Source organism: Gymnodraco acuticeps, unplaced genomic scaffold (assembly GCF_902827175.1).
Source record: "Gymnodraco acuticeps unplaced genomic scaffold, fGymAcu1.1, whole genome shotgun sequence".
Classification (NCBI taxonomy): Eukaryota; Metazoa; Chordata; class Actinopteri; order Perciformes; family Bathydraconidae; genus Gymnodraco; species Gymnodraco acuticeps.
The window spans coordinates 2316291-2338302 of NW_022990947.1; the positions used below are offsets into that span (position 1 = coordinate 2316291).

The window sequence follows — 22012 nt, forward strand, 5'->3', positions numbered from 1 at the left end:
CATATGTTTCTGTAAATGAAAATACAGCAAAGTAGAATGATGTCAAAGTGGACATTTTCTCACTGAACAATATGAATGCTAATTCAAAAGTAAAGGGAAAGTGATGGAATGTTCACTCTAGGTTGGAAGTTCCTTTCTTGCGTGAAGAACCTGAAGTATTTTGGGGTCTCGGATTCAAACAACTAAAACAATTCTTACTTCATATCTTGGGTTCGGGCTGGATAAATGTATCCGGAGTATGTGTACTATAGGAGGTCATTGGGGCGCATCCAACTAGGAGAAGACCCCAGGGCAGACCCATATTTTTTTTGGGTGGGATAGCATATGCCAGCTGGCCTCAGAGTGCCCAAGGAAGAGCCAGTGGACATGAAATGATATATCTGAGCAACTCGACCAGCCGGCTGCCACCACAACCTGATAAACAAAAAATGAATTAATTTATGGATGAAAATAACATAGACTCTTGGTCTCACACTCCAGTTTCTTAAAAACAAGAACATGATTGCTGGTATTCCTCTGGACTCTGTTCCCTAAAGAACTGAATCTGAAATCAATGAGGATAGCTTAGACCAGGGGTGGGGAACCTCCGGCCTCCGGGCCGTATACGGTCTGCGAGACCATTTGATACGGCCCCTCGAGGTAAACACACGCAACATTCTTTTTAAGAAATCTAGACCGCAAAAGAATTAAACAGGCGAGTGCCTGTTTTTCCTGGCCAAGGACAGGTTCCTTGAACACAACACAAGCCTAACGTGTCATCACGTGGTGTAGTGCTGACGGAACACACCGGAACACCGCTCCGGCACTTAAACAATTGTAGTACACATAAGGAGCTGTACACATGCTGCATTTTTTGCATGTCTGTGTCTTTAGTTGAAAGCCCATTAGCGATCTGTTCATCCGTCATACTGACAGTCATACAGTCAATAACGCCATCGAAAAGAATATGAGGATTCCACATTTGTAAAACTGTAATTAAAATCTATAAGATTTGATCCATTAAACTGAAAGCGAACATGAGCTTTTTTAGAAAAGTCTGTTACAGATTATTTAAATTAACATTTTGTAGGGACCTCATTTATAATGTTGGCATTCACAGACATGCCACATGAGGAAAGAGCGCCTGCATTATTCATGAAGGTGGAAAAAGGCTGTAACAAGCTGTGAGAGTAATCTGATGATGATCATACTGATGAATATGATATTATCTCTCCTGGAAGACATTCATTGTGTGACAGGTTGTCAGTTGCCATGACAAAACAAACAATAAAGCAACACCAGTAAGTATACAGTCATCCATACAAGTCTTGAATGACTTGTATGGAGTCAGTATGCTGTGTTTTAACCTTATAAAACACAGCATACTGACAGGCACATCATCCTCCCATCATGCTTTATGAGGCTGACACACCCTGTTTAAAGAATGAGCTGGTTCATTGTCTTTGTATCTTCCTGTTGCAGAGTGAAGCCATGCAACCAGAAATGATGTGCTACAAATGAGAGGTTATACCTCTCTTAACTCTAAACCCTAACCCTCCCTTGATGTTCATTTCTGTCTTCCTCACAAATCCTGTCTCATCAGAATATTGAACTGAGAATATGTGATCTGTAGGGTTAGCTCACTCCTCATGAGTTGGTCCTTAGTCTGTTTCAGGGGTGAATACAATTATGGAATTGAAAGTTAAGAAATGGGCGACACAGCAGTATTTACTCTTAAATGTTCACCCCTCTTTCACTGAAGGACAAATGGTTTGGGAGATCAGCATGATTCAGAATGTTTAAGATACAGTAGTTTATGCAATCAGATATCTTCACTACTCCTCCCAATATTCAAACTGCGTGAACCATATATCATTTATGACATAGTATAACTAAGGATAACTGTCTCCAGATAATACAATAAAAGGATAAGGCAAGATGACATCCTGATGTGGAACTACATACATTTCCAATTGCACAGGAACATAATCAATTCTGATGACATTTGCTCTTTCAAGATATTCAATTTTTCTCTGGGCATTGCAGCTCTTTTCATTCAAAGCAGCCACCTGCAGGTTTGTTTGGCCACTCAGCGGTGGTGGGGGAGGGGGGGGGGGGGGGGGGGGGTAGCAATATGTGAAAGAGTGACGTCAATGCAAACGTTCCCGATAATCACTTCACCACCTCAGGCGTGTTATAATATGTATCCACATAGTTCCTGCATTAGTTCCTCCGGGAGAAAGAAGGAGTAGGAGCTTGCTGAATGAATTACAGACAAAAGTATAAATCATCAAAATCTCCAAAAACGAATTTGAGTATGTAGCAAGCCCTTTGTTGATGTTATGCAAGGCTTACATACAGAATGTGGTCATACAGGGCGACAGTATGCCAGGAGAGGGTGTGCTGACATGTTTTTGCAGGTTGACATAGATAGACAAAGGGTAATTGTCCATCTGTATATGAACATGTGCACGCGTGTTATTCTACGTAAGCATGAGGGCATATACCTGGCATTACCTGCATTTGTTTGTAAGCATATTCATGTATGTTTGCGAGTATTGTGTAAAAGCCTATGGTGTGCACTATGCCTGCCAGTGGTGGGAAAGCAGCTATTGGTGGGTTCCCAATTGTAGAACGAGTCATGGGGAATAAGCTGCTATAGCTCCGGTCTGGTATCTTTGTTTGTTGTGGAGCTTAAGTTCTTAAGCGAGTACTGCTTAGAGGTGAGGCCTCAGACTTGCATTCCTTCCTCTTCTTGCCTTTTTTTTCTTCCCTTTACGTCATCCTCCGCCTCCATCATTTTTGCTGTTTTCCTTCCTCTGATGCCCCTTAGAAAGGACAGTGAAAAGACACGATAAGAGGCGTCCATGCCAGACAATGTTTTATGTTGTGGTAAAGCCGGATGTGGTAATAGACCTCTTTGCGTCACTGCTGTATTTGGTGCATTCATTGTGGTATTGACGATAAAACACAAGTGTGCTTACTGTAGAGAGGCTGCACGTACATTACGGACACTTAACTTGCTGTGCCCGGGAGCCACTTATGCTAAATGACATAATGCCAATGGCCAGTTAATACAGCTCTGGTCTTAGCCTGGACCTCTGCGGTGTGGCACTTTGTTTTTTAAATAAACTGAATTTGTTTATTTGAGACATTTCACAGACACACACACACACACACACACACACACACACACACACACACACACACACACACACACACACACACACACACACACACACACACACACACACACACACACACACACACACACACACACACACACACACACACACACACAAATAGAAATACGCCTGAGATGCTGTATGCACGCAAATCCATCATGAAAAGAGCAAAAATGCAGATACAACTACGCACCTGTCTTTTCATGTAACTCCACACTGTCTTTCTCTCTCACACACATGTGCACTCTCTCCTCTCCGGGACTAGTGATTAAAAGCCATCATTATCTCGCTATGGCCGTAATGAGAAGCAAACACCTGTTTCCCGCAGCTGTTCTCCATCACAAGCTGTCGTCATTCACTCTCAGACCAGACGCTTCGGAGGTGATGACTATGTGATGCCATAAATCACCAGCCGCGGGAACAGGACTCATTAGAATCAGCTAACCGAAGACAGTCGTCCTTTTCCCCTGTACGCAGAAGTCCAGGAGCAGAATGGGCTTTAGTCACTGTAGCTTTCAGCCTAGCTTCTGGCATGGAATGGATGCAGGAGAGATGTACTGTACTGAACTCATTGTTCAATGAATGTACCAGTAATGACCATCTTCATGAGTCATGAAGCTTTTGCAGCGAACACATGGGTTTGGCGTGGCTGATATAGTGGAGCATAATATATATCGCAATTCTCTCACGGCAGTCAAGCGTGCATTTACATTTGTTATGTGTTGGTGCTTTTATCTTTTTACAATTTTTTTATTTTGAACACACAGGAGAAATGGGCGAGAGGCTTTCGGGCCCCTTCATCAGAACAATTTTCGGACATTTGTAAATAATGACAATGAAAGTTTTGCTAAAGTTTCCATTTCATTTATCTTTTTGAGCTACTTCTCAAGAGTCAATCTTGCTGGTTTATATGTAGGCCCACTGTCTAGAGACTGTGATGAAATATACTTATCTGCTAAGTTATTTGATAACAAAACAAACAATATATTACAATTTTCTATAAATATCTACTCAGTCATCAAGCCTGTGTTAAAATACTGTGCACGGCCAAGTGATGTGTTTTAAATTGCTAAGCCATGGTTATTCATTATTTTAAGATGTGTAAATGTCCTCATTTTACGTCTGTGACTTTTCCTTTCCAGCTTCAACATTGACAGTGGGTGTCGAGGAGAGTTTTAAAGGAACATTTTACAGCCAAATGTGGTTTGCTGCTGGCTCCAAGCCAACTGAGCAATTGAGCTATTTTCCATACCTGTCAGTGGGTCTGCCCTTTATGGCTTTTCATCATATCAATGTGCCTGGCCTTCCTCTTCTGTTTACCACTAATTATTTGTGTTTATAAAAGTTAACTGCGCAAAATATATTTTAGCTGCATTTTCTTTGAGTATGCCTTTCCTTCTGATTACATCTTCAAGCTTTGTCTGCCAGCGACCAACATCACACACAAGAGAGAACAGAGAAGGAAGATACAGGGAGTATACTGTAGACGGGTAGGGGATGAAGTGGGGGTTAATGGGTTGAAAGACTGAGTGGTTAACTGGGGTATTAATACAATTAGGACTTGATACCACTAGAGTTATATACTGTACCTGGAGGTGTAGGCACCAAGGATAAATCCTCTGACATATTTTACATCACTCTATATATTTTTGATTCATACAATCTGTCTTCTAAATTGTCTGCAGGGTGTCCATTAACTCCTGATAATGGACACCTACTAAGTAGTTCAAGTGAAACGGTCCGTTCCCGATTCTAAATGATTGTGTTGGCTGTAGCTAATAAAAACACAATGTATTACAATTATTTCACGTTAACAGGCTATCTAGTTGCAGCAAAGTGTGACTATAACATTTCCTTAACCCATTAGGGTAATGTGAACATGGATGACTGTTATGCAGGTAAAGATATAAATGGTAAAAAAGGGAGACAGCACAAGGAGTAAACACTTATTCAATCACATAACAGATTATAAATATGGAATCAAGACAAAGGGGACAACAACATGGACAATGAATACACCGAGAGGCTTCATTGAATGGACAATGAACAAATGAATGGACACAAGCTTTGAAAAGCACTGCTGATGAGACCCTGCAGGGCTCTTACACTTCCCCTCTGAACTATCTTTGTATCACAAAGCCGTGATCTCACATTCTATTAACTATTCAACCTACTTCAGGCTGACAGTACGCATTTATTTGTAAAATACAAAATACACACGCAATGTTCTGGCCTTCCACAGCAGAGCCAAAGTATTCACTATGGAAGTCAATAACGCTCTTTTGAGCTCAGCGGACTAGATATAGTATCTACCGATATTTCGTATATGGCTGGTTCTATTTACTGGAGCAGTGAACAATGCTAGTTGGGACGTAATGGGACCAGTGTGATGGGTTAGCACAGACATCCTGTTTCCTCCACATCCTTAGCAAAACTCAAAGCCACCTGGGAGATGTAGTCCCCCCAGCATACATCCAAGTGTGTGTTGGTCACTTAAGTGATATGTGCTTTTAATCTGATATACAACCCCTTATTAGTTGTTGTTGTTGTTGTTGTTGTTGTTGACATCATCTGTGAGTCGTGATTCTACATTTAGTTAACAAAGGGAGAAGGGTTTGGGGAGAGATGAATATGAGAGGCTTGATTTGATCAATGGGCTTGCACTGGAATGGAAAGAATGAGACAAGAAAAGAGCAGTCTTCTCATTACTGTGTGTGTGTGTGTGTGTGTGTGTGTGTGTGTGTGTGTGTGTGTGTGTGTGTGTGTGTGTGTGTGTGTGTGTGTGTGTGTGTGTGTGTGTGTGTGTGTGTGTGTGTGTGTGTGTGTGTCCACTTAGCCTCGCAGGACAAAGCGGGTCAGGAGTCATATACAATGTGCCCCGATGCTTGTTAAAGCACACATGACATCTCACTGCAGTCAATAGATTGTCCTGATAACATCTGTCTCTCTCCCCTTCTCTCTCTATGTTTCCTCCATATCTTTTCTCTTTCTAGGTAAGTTAAGCAAAAACAGCAGAGGTTTTATCTGAACATGAGATGGCTTGAAAGGTAACACAATATTTGTTGTTGTGTTTTATGGGCATGAAAAGTACATCTTTATGATGGTGGCTAAACTCAACTCCAGGAATTGTATTAAACAATATTTTGCATCAATTGACTATTTCAACAAGTACATCTTGCAAAACCACACTGATCTTGTTGACACACTAGTGATGCATAATAATAAAATGCATACAGAATTATCTTTCTGAATCAGGCACCAGCGACATAATAAAATGTCTTCTTATTTTTATCACCTACTGTAATGTTGCCAGTGTGTTTAATAGGCCTGGCATGATCAGTATGAGCCCGCACTGTTTTCACCTAATGGTGGTGTTGTGCTGCTAATCTGTTTATCTAATCAGATGCTGAGGTTAGGGGGTCTATCTCGTTAACTTGCAGGATATTGATTTCCTGTATTTAGTGCAAAGTGCTCTGCAGCAGCCTGCTTCTACATTCCCAGATGGGAGGAAGAATGCAGGTTGCTTCCCTTGTAGCGCAATCTACCCCGCCTCAGCCCAGGGTTGTTGTGCTGTATGAGTTTGTGTACCTGCAGTCATGCCTGGGTGTAAAAATAGATACCAACGCGGATTGATTGTTAGAGAGATATGTTTAATGTCAACGTGTCGACACAGTTTGAGATAAAGACGGAAAGGTGGATGGTGTTGAAAAATATTTGGCGATGAGCATTGTCTTAACATTATTCTTCATGGTATGATACACAAATCATTACATAATCACTGCTGAAGCATTTTTGACATATACAAAATAGTCCACAGTGCTGGGGTATTACAAAACATAAATTATGTTAAGGAAGAGCCTCCCACACAAAATATTCGATGGTTGAAAAGGTTCATAAATACATGTGTATTGGAGAGCCCTGCAAGCTTGCCGCCCCATGTTCATGTCATGGGTGTGTGTACATCAGTAGATGGATCGTAAGCTTCATTTCTTTTTGACAGGGACATTTGCAACCAAAAAAGATCTAAGTTAGTTCCACTATTTCTGCAAAGTTCAAAATCCAGCACAAGACATCCAGCTGAGCACAACTTTCTTAATCTCACCTGTCAGAATCACACCAACAAGGAGAGGCATAAGACACTGTTCACATTTCTGTCTTTTTCTGGTTTGGTAAGGAAAGGCCATTATTTTAGGACTCCATGCCAACAGCAAACATATCTAAGGCTACCTGTTAATCTGACTGTATTGATTTAATATTTGATGGCCTTTAAAACTTCCACGGGTCAAATTGTACATGTTGCAGTTTTGCTCTTCTGCTGCCAGGCAGTTTTGTTATGAATGGATTGTTGCCCCTGCTGTCGTCTGCTAGATTATGCTACATTTGCTGGAGTGGCATACATTTTATGGAGCACATTAATGTGAATGTGGGCCATTTACTGCAATGAGGGTGTGTGTATTTATGTAGGTGTGTATGAGTGCATGTGAGAGTGTGAGAGTGTGAGAGTGTGTGTGTGTGTGTGTGTGTGTGTGTGTGGTGTGTGTGTGTGTGTGTGTGTGTGTGTGTGTGTGTGTGTGTGTGTGTGTGTGTGTGTGTGTGTGTGGGCAATGCGTCATACTGCGACTTGCAGAAGCCCAGGAGCTCCCCTCTGGTAGCTCCCATGCTGCTTCTATCCGTTATGTAACTACACTGTTCTCACACTATTGCCCTTTTCTAACTCTAGCTCTCTATCTCTCTCTCGCCCCTTCCCTCCTCATCCCTCTCTACTTTTTTTTGTTTTGTATGTGCAGACAGAGTGTTGCATTTTTCGAGCCTTGGAGATGTGATAGGTTGGGATTTGGGGAATCTTTTGTGCTGATGTGGAGCTTAAAAGTTTGTGCCACAATGCAGAGGACAGCAACTTGTAGAGGCCAATCAGCATTCAGTTTGTTCTCTCATTATGTCTCTGCTTCATTCCCTCTGTATCTTTCCATCTGTGTCTTCCTTGTAGTATAAATGTATTCTCTCTGCCTGTGAATCCATCCCCACCCACTCATTCTCTGCAGCATACCTTCCTTTGATAGAGCTACAGTCGCAGCTAGAGAAAACAAGATTTATTATGAGTACTCACTTTTAACCAGTCAGTTTAAGAGAATTCAGTTCTGCACCAGGGATTCATTACTTCTCTTATAAAGACAATTGACAGAGAAAGTGGTTTGGAGAAGAGGAACAGGGGAGAGGATGAATTGAAATCTTTAATATACAGGAAAGTTAGTGGCAATGATTCATTTACCCAAGTATAATCTACATCTTACAGATATATTCAAACATGTGTTTCTGATATGAATGAAATTAGATGTTTTTATTGTACTCAGAAATGGTTAAATTACGACTTGATGACGTCTGCACCGCGCTAGATTCCCACTTCACATTACTCTGCCCTGGGAAGCAGCTGTTTTAGAGTCAGTGGAAGCAGGTTTTTGTCAGCATGCCATACCCATTACCTTTATGGACAGTTTTATTAGCAGTAACATGATACTTTGTTGATCTCTGTGGTGAAGCTCACTTTTTGTTTGCAAAAGTAGAGGTCACTGTGTGTGTACAGTCACATAGGCGCGTTCACACCGCAGTACTTTTCCCACTTTAGTTCCGATATAGTTCCGAAATGTCGCGTTCACACCAAAAAGAGCCGGAACTAAAATTAGTTCATGAGAACCTTTTTACCCCCCTTTCCGTCCCTGCTAGAGAGCAGGTACTTTCGTGGGAGAAAAAGGTTCCTATGTCTGATTGGCTGGGCGGATTGCAAACCACGCCCCGTAAAACTCCCAAAAAAAATTGTGAAGCTGCCATTTTATTATCCTCGCATTGCATTATTAGCATTAGCTAGACCCTCCAGAAAAACGCGGACAAAAATCCTTGATTATGCGATCAAACATGCGGGGTTTTATGTGATTTTATGCGGTGAAATTGCGGGAAGTTGCGAAATATGCGGAAAGTTGAGAAATATGCTAAATATGCGGAAAAAATAAATATTGGGCTGTCTTATTTATTTATTCTCTCACACACAAGAACAAGTTAAGACTAACATCTAGCTTCCGTTAAGAAGAAGTGACGTCAGCGGCTTCATTTTCCTAATCCCCCCCCAGGGACTTATTCCGGTGTGAACGCGATCTGTACTTAGTTCATCAGAACTAAAGAGTTCTGATGAACTAAAGTGGGAAAAGTACTGCGGTGTGAACGCGCCTAGAACAGCACACCTGAAGACATGTGTGACAATCCAGCCTAAAACCTTGACGAATGGCTGTTGGAGATGTACTTTGTATTTCTGCACAAGTCCTATTATTTGGTGAATAGATTATCTCTTGACAACACATAGTAAATTCATGATGGTATGAAGATTTGGGAGGGGATTTGAGAATCGTTTTTTGATAAGAACCCAATTCTAGTTGTCCCTCTGTTACCATACCAACTACCGAGTAATGCTATACACTCTGAATCATGTTTTAGTTTTTGTTACGATTATTGTGTTATGTCACGTTTTGTATGTCTTGTTTTGGGTGTTTTCCTCCTTGTTTATTGTCTGGTCCCTCTCTCTGTGTTTTTCCTCCTGTCGTTAGTTTCTCTGGTGTGTCTGATTGTCTGATTGTGTTCACCTGTGGCCCTTGTGTTTCTCCTCCCCTGCCCTTGTGTTTCTCGTCTTGTGATTACCCCTCCCTGTATTTAGTCTTGTCCCTTCCTGTGTTCAGTGTTGGTTCGTCTTTTGTTTGTGACTGAGTTCACCGGTGAGAGTTCTGTTTTGTCCAAGCTATTATTTTATCCTTGAAATAAAGGTAATATCAGTGTAATCTGCATTTGGGTCCTGCTTGCTTCACCCACCGTAACAGTTTTTTTGGGACATGGCTGAGAGTAAAAAAAAACCCATTGAGTCACAGATAAACCTGTATGTACCTGTTTTTTTACACAACACTTTATCTTGAGTTGATAAGGGAATATGATCGCAGAGTGTGACAAAAATCATGTATTTCTCCAGCAAACACTGGAGTGTAGTTTTGTGTAAGACTTAATCTCTCACAGTAAAAAATGATCATGTTGTTAGAGAGTGGGTACACCACTTCATTATAGAATAATTCCTCTAGCGCTCTAACCAACAGGAAGCTTTATATAACCTATCCGAGGGTGAACTATTCCTCAGCTTCTCTTCAGGGGTCTGAATACCCAGTGATTTTGCTTCTTAGTGCTTGTCCTCCATTATGTTATTTTCCACATTTCTGTCATTTTTACCAAAAATATCTATTAAAAGGCTATAGTTTCCAGTCAAGCAGTAGGATTTCTCTTTGATCTCATGTGACTAAAATGTAGAGTTGCGGTTTCTGCCTCTCTGCAGTCTCCTGCCTGTTCGAGCCTGCAACTACATCAAACACACAGATGGTACAACGAGGCATATCCATATGCTTGTGCACACAGGCAAGCACGCAGCCTCTTACATAGTCATTCACATTTGAATGTTTTTAACCACAAGTTCACATATACAAAAGTACAACACACACTTGAAAGTCAGCTTTATTGATGTCCTCAGGTCTCATCATCTGTTTTCGTGTGATGGCAAGTTTACTTTATTGTTACATTACATTTAGCTGACGCTTTTATCAAAAGCGACTTACAATAAGTACATTCGACCAGGAAGACACAACCTTGAAGAAAACAGAATCATATAAGTACATCAGGTTTCATAGAGCAAAACATTTCAAGTGCTACTCAACTGGCTTTAGATAAGCCAGTCCTTTTAATTGTGATCCGTTTCAACATTTCATCAGCTACTATGACAACACTAGTCACAGTCTTTGCTTCTTCGACAGAGAGCAGAGTGAATGACACTGAATCAGTTGCTTTCAGTTCAGCGAAGAATGTCGTAATGTCTTCCTCCTGCCAACCTTCACTTGCACCATCCTCACACAGATTTCTCACAAATGTAACGCAGGTCGCTTCTCACGTCAATCCCCACACTGACTTTCACAGAATCTTAACTCCATTTCCCTCCCTCCTCATCTGCAGTTGTATAGTTAAAACACTGCATCTTATTCAACATTTACTCAAACCCTCTCCACTCTGGGGTTTTCCTTTTTCTCCTTCCTCTCTTGCTGAAGCCTCCTCCCTCCTGGGGGTTCTAGTGGGCTGACATATTTCATTTGGGGATGGTGAGTTGTGGAGGACATTGGGGTGAAAGTTTGACTTTTAAATTGAAAAAGCAGCCATCACAGCAGCTGACAAGACCGTCTCATTATTCTCCTCAGCTTTTCTTTCAAATTCAGTCAAGAAGCAAACACAGAATGCTATCATTGCCTTGATAGAGAGAGATGTTTTTCTACTATTGTAGTAATGTGAATACCAAACAAAGAAGGTGATGTGTTCATAATCTAACTGAGCAGTCTGCTTTTTTAAAGTTATGAATTTTTGTGGCGACAAACTGCCATTAAGCATCTTGCCTAGACCTATTTAAGTCTCATGACCTCCCATTTGTTTTTGTCCTTAAAGAACAATTCAACACCCCCTTTTGGTAAAGCTAGGCCGATTCATAGCATTCAGAACTACCGTATGATTTTCTCTGGAAAAGTAAGAAATCTCTTCTGTTACATAAACTCCATAAAATGGGAAGAACTTTGATTCATTTCTTGAAATAAAAGGTTTGGAAGTTGCTCTTTAATATGCAGTAGTTTAAAGACAAAGAAAATAGTGTTTCATAATGTCTTGGAGCAAAAAGACCATCAATTATTAGAAAGAAGGGATGTATCTTCTGTCTCACATGCACACTGGGAAATAAGGTGTCTCAGAAGTTGAGAATGTATTCATTTTAGTTTTAGCTTGTGGGAGTTTGAAGATCAGATATGCAGCTTTGTATCAGAAGCTGATCAGGGAGTTACATTTCACAATAATGCATCATTCCATTCATTTTGCAGGCTCTTAAATCAATTACACGTTAGACTTCATTATTCTACAGGCTTCTTAATGGTTATCCATTAGGCTTAGGACACGTCTGTTTAGGTGGACTGCCCACATGCAATACTATGCTAATAGGTCTGTAAATCACACAAAATGTTCCATCATTTTTGCGTTTCAATGCTTGTCATTCATTCCATAGAAATGTGACACATTTGAAGTATAGTCCTCAATTCATTTCCATTCAAAGTGTTTTGCTTTATTCGAAAGCCCTGCACCCAGTGGTTTGTTTTATATGTGTTATGTATCTGCCCTTACATCAGTTACATACACACATTGAGTAATATGACATTTGTGTAAACTATTCCCCTTTAACAACTTTAGGCCTTAAACCGTGCATATAAAATGTATATTGTGTGTTTTCAACTAGTTTTGTGTTTTGCATCCACGCTGCCCATTTGATGTTGTTTTATATTCGTGCATATACTCTAAAATATGTGGCCAATATGCACGTATTTGGAAGGGCGTGTGCTGGTCTGTGTGACGGAGTTTGGTGGTTTCCTCTGCAGTGTGGAGACTGAATGTCACAGACTGAGCCATTTTCAGGGTAAGATAATTTTATAGCCTCCTAACCTGTAATTACTTTAACAATTTAATGTCACACAAGTCCCCCACAATACTCTTTCCCACATCCTGCACCCTCTTCATAATTCATGCCCTTTAATGGAATTTAGGGCAGTCAGAGAAAATCATGAGACAGAAGAGCTTAGCAATGAATTTCAATCACACAACTTTCTTTCAAAATAGTCAGCCCCATTTCTTGTTCATTCAAAGAGTTTTCAGGTTTATCTCAATAGCTTGAATGAATATTTTCTGTCTTTTTTTCTTCCTGGTTCTCTAAAAATCCACCACCACTTTGGTCCAGACTGAAATATCAGCTATTTGATGCTACATTATTTACGGACAATAACATTCTCCTTAGGATTAATTGTAATGTGACTCTTTATCTAGCCCCATCATCAGGGAAAATAAAATCCAATTCTAACCCAGAACCTGCGAACGACACTCCCATCAGCTTTGCTGCACTTTGTGTTTTCTTGTTTGTTAACCAATCTTAGCACTATAACATGGTAAACTATCAGTTAACATGGGTTAGGTTTTTCTTTAGACCCTTACACAGTTGTAAACATTCTGTATTTGTTACAATTTATTTCATATTATCAGTATGTGACTGAAGTTTTCATGGATCCAAGTTGTTGCCTAGCTATGCAATTTCGTTAAAATAGCCCAAGATAAGATGTACTTTATTATGATCATGGGTACATTTCTACCACACTTCGTTCAACTTGAAAAAACGATATAGCCAAAGGCACAGTAATCAACTACATACAAAGACCATACAAACAGTATAGAAGAATGAATGCGAAATATTGCACATGCCTTGTAAGATAAAAGCAATTACTACTTTACTTGTTTACTTTATTTGTTGTTCCTTTCTTTTCTTTTCTCTTCACTATATCTGTAAAGCGTCTTTGAGCACCTGTTAAAGCGCTAACAAATTAAATCTATTATTATTATTATTATTATTATTATTACTCAGGCATTAGCAATCTGATATACCCGGCCCACTATCAGCTAACATGCTAGCACCGCTAATTATATTAATTATAGTAAAAGTGCTGACATTGTCAACCTGAAGGGAAACCAGAGGCAGGGCGCTTCACTTTCATAAATGCTGTATATGGAACCTTTGATATTAATCATAATTAGCATCAACTTGTTGTTGTTTTTTTCTGAGCTTCAAAGAGTCACCATTATAGCTTTGGACTATTAGTTTGGTTGAGTTATCAATAATCAAATGTTTGAATTGGCGACAACAATTTGATGTAAAGATTATAGATACCCCAAAAACCAAATACAATGATCAGGGATCTAAGTTAAATAATGTTTCAATCCTGCAGGGTGACAGCCAGCCTTGTTTGTCCCTTGAGGCTACAGTAATTAGTGTATCACCGTAGGTCATCATTAGGTCATATCATCCCCCTGAGGAATCACTAATCTCCATCAAATAGACACATTTGTATCTCCATCAGTCTATCCAGTGCTGTGATTAAGGCTCAGACTAGTCAGCCAGTGCAGGGGGAGCCAGTGGAGCGCCGCGGCTGCACCAGTGACACAACGTTGGTGCAATGCAGGAAAGTCTATTTTTGGAGGGGTTGAGCAACAGAGCTGCCACCATGGCTGGGAATGGAGGTGCAGAGAGTATTGGATGGGATAGATACAGATATTTAGGGGGTAAAAGTGGTAGAAAAGTGTAGATCTATACAACAGGGTTACAGAGGTTGAAAAACAGGTAGCTGCAGTACTGAAATTGTTCACAATAAGCTTGCATGTATTTTGTCAAAACACCTGTAAACAAAAGGTATTTGGTCACTTGTTTACATTATTTACAACCTTAGTGAAATGCCGTAGTTTAAAGGTAAAACCACAACACACACAGTTGACATTTGAAGCCAATCCATTATTTAGACTAATTTCACTGTTGTCCAAAAAAAGAGTCATTGCAATTAATACCCCGGTAAATTATATTAATTTGTATTTTGAATTTGAGCAAGGTACTTCTTTCACAAGTTTTCTTTAACAAAAATTTTACAATAATATAAAATATTAATAATTGTATTAGTTTTTTGTCAAATTCATGTTTTATTGATTCTTTATTGTATGCATGGGCGTCGCAGCCATTATATGAGGGTGGGACAAGGCCCCCCCACCTTTTAAAACGATTAGTTTAGACCCCCCCACTTTTACTATGCGGAAAGTCCGTGAATCGGTCTGTCCACTCGCCACTCGTTGTAGAGCGCTGTGTCAGTGCTTCATTATCAAATCCATTCCACTTGCTTATTGAGAGAATGTCCAAATCAATGAAACTCGGTACCATGTTTTCACTGCTACTTTGTACCAAGGCAGATTCTCAGAGCCGTACACATGCTGTGTTTTTTGCGTAGCTATGTCTTTAGTTGTAAAATGATGCACGTCACAGTTTCCCCGCTGCGAGGCTCCGGCGCTAACAGTTCACGAGCGTGCTCCACTAGCACCCGGATAAGGTGCTGTTATTAAAGAGGTGGAGGGAGCGTCCTCTCCTGTCAGACTGAGAGGCTGATAACTACAGCTGAGCTCAGTGAGGTAAAGGACTCTCTGAGGGTTTAGATAGTTCACTTTAGTCTAAGTAGTGGGTCTCAAACGGTTTGGTAATCATTTATGTAAGTATTTCCAAGGCACACCTTTATATGATCATTATAGTTATAAAAAACAAGAGAATAACAGGTATGAAATAATTCCAACTCATACTATAGGACAGTAGCACAAAAATACAGTTCAAAAGGGGAGTGATTTGTAAAATATGCATAAAGAAAAAGTCAATCTGTTTACAGTTCTGTTTCATATGGATGTTGAGAGATGTATCCATAGATTTAGTCCCTAATGTTGCTCTCAAAGTGCAGTAGATTGATGCATTTAACTTCAACATTTAAAAAAAAATCCTATGCCCATGATTGTATGTAATGGTCTTCATATTTATTTTTTATCATCTCTGTAATGTGCAACAATTAGACAACTTTCAATTCTAGTTTTTCAGTTTAAGATGTTAAGGGGATTTAACCACACTGCTCAGACATTGTATACAGTGCACACTTTTTACTTGTCATAGCGGAAAAATCACACGTGTAATTAATTCCATTTATGAAAAAACGTCAAGCTAAATAGATAGCGTTGTGTATTAATGTCAATAATTACACCTGTGCTTTACCTGCAGCGGCATGTTCAAGTATTTCGCTCTTGTCACCAAACTCTTCTATCAAACATCACTTGTGTTCACTTAAAACTGGCTACATCTGTCACGATGTATTGTCTCTATGGTAACAGTGCAGAAGGGTGACTGGTGGTGACATTAATGAGATACATAATGGATTTTAATGCACACCCCTCTTATTGAAATGTACAATGCAGCATCTAACTGGTCCTATGTATTCCCTGATGGCTGCAGATAAAAAGTACAATGCAATTGATAGACAATTGATAGACCACTCGATAATAAGTGCTTCAGCCTGCAAACTGGCATTCATATATCAGTTAGGGGAAGAGCAAACAAAGGAGGTCAGACACAGTGTGTGACCCTAATCAGTGCCCTTGTTTTTATAACATTAGATCAGCGCCAAAATAATTCAGACATTTTGAAAAATTTAAAAATAATCGTATCCAAAAAGCCATCAAAAAGAAGAAAGAATTTAAATATATCGTCTAAAACTGAGAATTTGTAATAAGCCTGTGACCTAAGATTTTCATTGTCATAACTACACTGTAGCTATGCACACATGACAATAAAAGCCTTGAAACTTGAGAAGAGATGTGTGTTTCCTCTATCTTTATCACTTGTGTGGTCACACCTGCAGTTTGTGATGTCAAGTGGTAAATACCAAAACCTGCAATAAAGCAATAGTAGTAAGGAAACTCTTTGCACATACACCCTTGTTAGTACATTGTGTATTAGCCACTTGGTTTTTGATTTCAGTGTAGGCACCTTAACATAGTAAAAGTGATATTCTCTCTGTCCATGTAGTAATGGGATAATGAAGGCATCAGGGGTAAGAGTTGATTGCTTCCACTGTTAGTGAGTCCCATGCTCAACAGATGGCGTTGTAGTGAGATGGCCTCGGGTATGGACCATTGATGTTTATGAAGCTCCCATCTGTACCTGCTCTAGGACAACCTCGTCATATAGCACTCACAATAAATATCACCAATTAAATGGGTGGTTTTTAACCAGATATTCATGATGCTTTTAACCATGGGGTCTGGCTCGCCATCTGATTGAGCCCATTTTAAAATGAGGGCAGATTTAGTGCGCTTGCTGTTGCGCTTTGAGAAAGTGGAGCAGTACACGTTTTGACATACGCGCCCTTAAGCTTATGTTGGTGAAGGGTTTCGAGAAGACATCATTATCTTTGCCTTTTGCCTTTGCCTTTGCTGATTACAGCACAAGCGGTTCATTTTGTAATATACATATTTGTAACTATTTGATAGTTCTATTACGCACAATATATGCCTAATAACCACTGTCAGATGGAGCCTAATCCTAGGCTACTGTATGGAAAGGTAGGTGTTTTAAGACAGTTTTATTTGTAAAAACAGTTAAGAGCTTAAAGTAAAAGATATTGTGCTCATGTAAAACAAAAAAAGAATTCTTTGGGAAATTCCACTTTTTTTACTGTTATATACTTTACTATATATATAGTACATTTCTCACCCATATACAGTAGCAAATGAAGTCCCTCTGCCTGCCTTAAATCAAAGAGTCGAAAAGCCTCTCCACAAGTGAGCCATTTTTTTGAACACTTGAATACTCTTCACATTCTACAAATGGCCCTTGAAGCCTCTGTGTCCCCATTAGATGAGGGGATCTAATTACAAATATCTGATTTAGAAGGGGAATCAGTTAACCTTAGCTCAAATGCCACTGCATAACCATCTGTGAATGGCAAGCAGGAGGACCGGGCCCAAGGCGTTTCCACAGCGACACGCAGAGTGATGGACAGCTAGCCTACCTCAAAGGAACAAAACGTGAAAGGCCTGTTTTCCTGGCAGTCTCTAGAGGGATTTGCATGTGTATCAGAATATAAAGTCCATTACTAGGCATCAATATGCAACACAGTTCATATATTGATTTTCATGTACCTTACATTCCTCCTCAGGTTTTGTGACCTGAAGAGTTTCATTATACTTCATATATACGTCTGGCAGGCCGTGCTGTCGGAGCAGCTCTGTGATGTGACTGCAGGTTGTGTTCAGCCTGTGTGCTTTGGACATCGATCTGCAGATAAATGAAGAAAAGTACTTTTCTAAATGGCAGTACATGTGAAATCGATATGTACTTATACTGCTGTGTAATCTTTCCCTCTGAGGCCCAGTTACAGAGAGCTATTTCAGACCACTAATGTCATGGAAAAGGCCTGCTGATTCAAATATGATGTGATATTTTGTAAATGGAAAATCATTGTTCTGCTTAGAAGCAGGGGTCCCAGATGATGATGGGTTAACACTGTACTTAATGGCTGTAATATGTCATTGTGTTTCTTTCTGCCTGGCACATATCGCTGTTCCAAGATGGCTGTGTCCCTGCAGCATGGTTGCATTTGATCTTTCATTTAATCCTCATCAATCTTACCTTGATTTGTTGCTGCTACACTTTCACCCTCCTTCTTTTGTTCTCCTGGTCCCATCGTAAAATGAACGAGTAAAGCCTCATCATTGATCTTCTTGTTCTAAAGATGCTAGCATATGCTAATCCCTCGGAACAATCCTCGCAGCTTTGCTTTTTGTCTGTACTCCTCTATCTCCCTCTCTCCTGTTTGCTATATGTATTTGACGCTGCCTTTACACTCTCTCATCCTGGCTTTTTCTCTCAGGTTGAAAGATGAGTCATGAAGTCAGCTTTCCAGTGTTGAGTAGAGCAGGGGCAAACAGCCCCCAAAGCAGGGACTCAGTTATGTAATAGCTTACACATGCGCAAACACACGCACAGGGTCATACAGTGTATATTATATTATTCCACTACTGGCCCCAGTTTCATCCGATGTGACTTGTGTGAAATGATATGATTGTTTAAAAGGATATATCCAAGAGACAGCTGGAGTGTTGATTTGTTTTCACTCTAGTGTGTATACATAATGAATAACAGGTGCTTCAGAGCTTTCTGCGTTCTTGCTTAACCTTTAAAGCCCATGTAATGAAAATGCTCTCCCTGGTGCTGCCTAAGCTGTCAACCCTGCCTCTTTACACACTTACCCACATCCCCCCAGAGAACTGCTTTTCTGTCTCTATGTTCCCGCAAGCAGATTCCTGAACATGCAGCTTCCCTCCGCCCTGTTCAACCCTGGCTGTTGTGGCTGAAGGTGCAGGCTTTCAGAGGCTGTGAGGTGGTTTGGCTTTTGGCAGGAGTTGGGAGGCTGCTGACGTGTTTTGGGCAGGATGTGTGTAAAAAGCAGAGCTGGATCCTGTTTTTCAGACCGCAGCAACTGGAACCTATCCACAGCTATTGACTTTAATGCAAAACACACACAGACACAACGTTAGTGTGCTAACCCCAACCTCAACTCATAACTTCCTTCGCCAACACCACTTGATCACAAATGTGCAAATTGATGTGTGCATGCAAAGTCACTTGCATGCAAACACAGAGTGGTACATAGACAGACATGCACTCTGAATAACATTAAATATGATGAATTGCAGATTTGCTGTGCTTTATCTTATCTTCACAATTGATTACCGACTGTGGTCTGCAGCTGGTGCTAAGACAGAGGAATGCATTATTCTGCATCCTGTATAACAACAAGTCATTTAAAACAAACATGCCTCGAGAGGCGCCCTGCATGCATTCACACTTACACACGCACAAACTATGGCACACACTCACATAAACACAGAGAAAAATAAGATGGCATTTATTGTGCGTTTTGACATTTTATGGCATGCATGCAGACACTGGAGACAGACAGAGGGTGTGCTTGGAGTAGCAACAACACAAAACAAACGTACATGGCAACAGCAGCTTTAAGGACTAAGATGGATCCAAACACACATCACTTAAGAAAAGAGAAGTACAGCAGAAGGTGGAATTAAAGGAAGGAAATGAGGGGAATTACTTCTGTCAACACTTTGCCCATATAACTTAACCTAATAGAGGCTCTAGGTGTGAATATGAGCACTCCTGCGTGTATGCAGATTGTACATGTGCAGACGTGTTCCTCTCTGAATGAAGTGCAGCTGCATGTGGTAAGAGGATCAATGGGTTTAGCTGACTGGATACTGAGAGTCAGGCACACCTCTTACACAGGGTCAGGACATCCCACTTACTCGAGCAGGGAGGGAGGGAGGAAGGGAGAGACGAGTGAGACAGAGACTGAGAAGGGGAGATACCGAAGAGACACTTCACTGTTTTTTTTTCTCTCCCTGTTTCCTCGCTTCCCTTCCTGGGAGGTTGTTATAGGGCAAGCACAGAGAGGGGGACGCAGAGTAAGAGACAAAGAGGGCAAAGCTGAGAGGATGAAAGCGAATGTGAGCGTGTGAGTGACTCTGTGTGTAACATGCTCTGTCATGCTGGTGTGACTACCACTGCCTCCCCGACCGCCTGTCAGGAAAAGGAATGTTTTCCGGAGGACTGAGTCCCTGAACCAGTTCACCATGTGGATGTGGGACAGTCATTTCCAAACCTTTGCCGGAAGAATTCCTCGGAAAAAGGAGCAGCGGCCGGAGAGCTTAGCTGGTCCTGCTGGGTGGCCGCCTGTGTGCTCGCACTGCTGAGACTCCCGCTGAAACACAGAGTTCACACTGGACTCAACTCTGCTGCCAGTTTCGCTTTTTAATTGTCACTTTTATTGGGATGTTTATTTCTTTTCACAAACTCAACGGATTTTATGGCGTTATGTAGTTTGACTTTTTAAGATTGCCTTGTTGGATGTAAGCCGGCACTTTTGACAGTGATGCACTAGGACCAAACCAGTGAGGTTGGAGGTTAAGAAGGGGCTCCTTACTGAAACTGAATGGGTTTATCACAGCAGTGGACTGCAGTATGGGACACTACATGTTGTGCTGTGGCCTGCGGATACTCTGGGGCAGTGTCTGGAGATAGATAGCCAGATAGAAAGGTAGGGGGATCAGTCCTGACCCAGCTGCAGTATGAAGCCTGGACAATGTCCAGGTGTCCACAGTGACAGGTCCATGATGCACCTCAGCCATTTCCCTTTAAGAAGACACTCTTGGATATGGTGAGTAATGGAAGTGATGATGTTTTGAAAATAGGCCTACATGTGAAGTTGTTTACTTTTTCTATGTTTTTAATTGGTCTTTTAATGAAGTAACTGCTCTTCCTTTATATATAGGAACATGTTTTGTGAGTTCATTTTAAATACATACAATTGGCATGCAGATTAATTTGTGAGCGGGTGTGTTGTTTTTGTGGTGTGGTTAGAGCTCCCTTAAGGCTAGCCCAGCCCAGTGTTTTTTCCCAGCTCAGCTCAGATGTATTCAGGGACATTTATTGTTAAATGGGCCAGACATTTCCTGTCATTTTCTCCCACACTAAATCTACAAGTGGGTCAAATTGTGTGCTTATCCCAAATAGCAAGCACTCACAGGTATTGCAACGCTGAGATGCTTTTCAATAGCAAAATCATATGAAAAACATCTGGACATAGTGCTGTATACTTAGTTTTATAATGTGTTGTTTTGATTAGTCATACTAAGGCTGGATATCTAAGGGGAATAATTGTCTCAAAGCTATGTTATGAACTGGGAGGGACACAGAGGACTCAGTGATGACATCACGGTGGGCCATTGGGATTTGAGCAAAACAATGTTTTCCAGTCATTTGAGTTCTTTGTGCTAATAACGCATTTTATGTTACTCTTTCAACAAACAGTAGTAGGGTTAGTTATGTTGCTGTCCAACTGGTTTTCTTTGCCATTAGTGTCTGGTTTTAACCACTTTTTTTGTTTTCTTTCAGTCACAAACAGCCCTAGGCCTTTGGGTATTCTCTATGCTTTGTTTTAAAGCTAATCACAGACATGCACACCATATTTGATATATGGTTTCTCTTGTTTCTCTCTACACTGGTGAATGGTGATTGTACAGTAAAGGAGAGAGGATGTGGAAAGATGAGCTTTAAGGCGGATGTCTATGCAATCTACAGTATGTGGCACAACTTGTACTCATAAATAGCAGCGATATATTCAACTGATACCTCCGCTCATATTGCAGAGTATGAGATGTTCCTGATAATGCAATATAATAGATTTAAGTGTTTTTTATATAACATAATACAGTTCAAATAACTTGACTTGAATATATGGAGGGTTATTTACTGACCTTTTCAGTCGAGACAG

The 22012-nt window shown here is 40.6% G+C and overlaps 1 protein-coding gene across 4 annotated transcripts in view; it reads left to right on the forward strand.

Annotated features, from left to right (window-relative positions):
• The window catches only part of pde4d (phosphodiesterase 4D, cAMP-specific), a 185473-nt gene that overhangs the window by 103455 nt on the left and 60006 nt on the right, over positions 1-22012 (forward strand). Inside the window, exon 1 of one of the 4 annotated variants that reach the window (XM_034234817.1) lies at positions 20040-20896. The exons of the other annotated variants lie outside the window; for them this stretch is intronic. Within the exon in view, the coding sequence (XP_034090708.1) occupies positions 20808-20896 (89 nt within the window). The 5' untranslated portion in view covers positions 20040-20807. Of the gene's footprint in view, positions 1-20039; positions 20897-22012 lie in introns of those variants that run through there. 4 annotated transcript variants of the gene reach the window in all.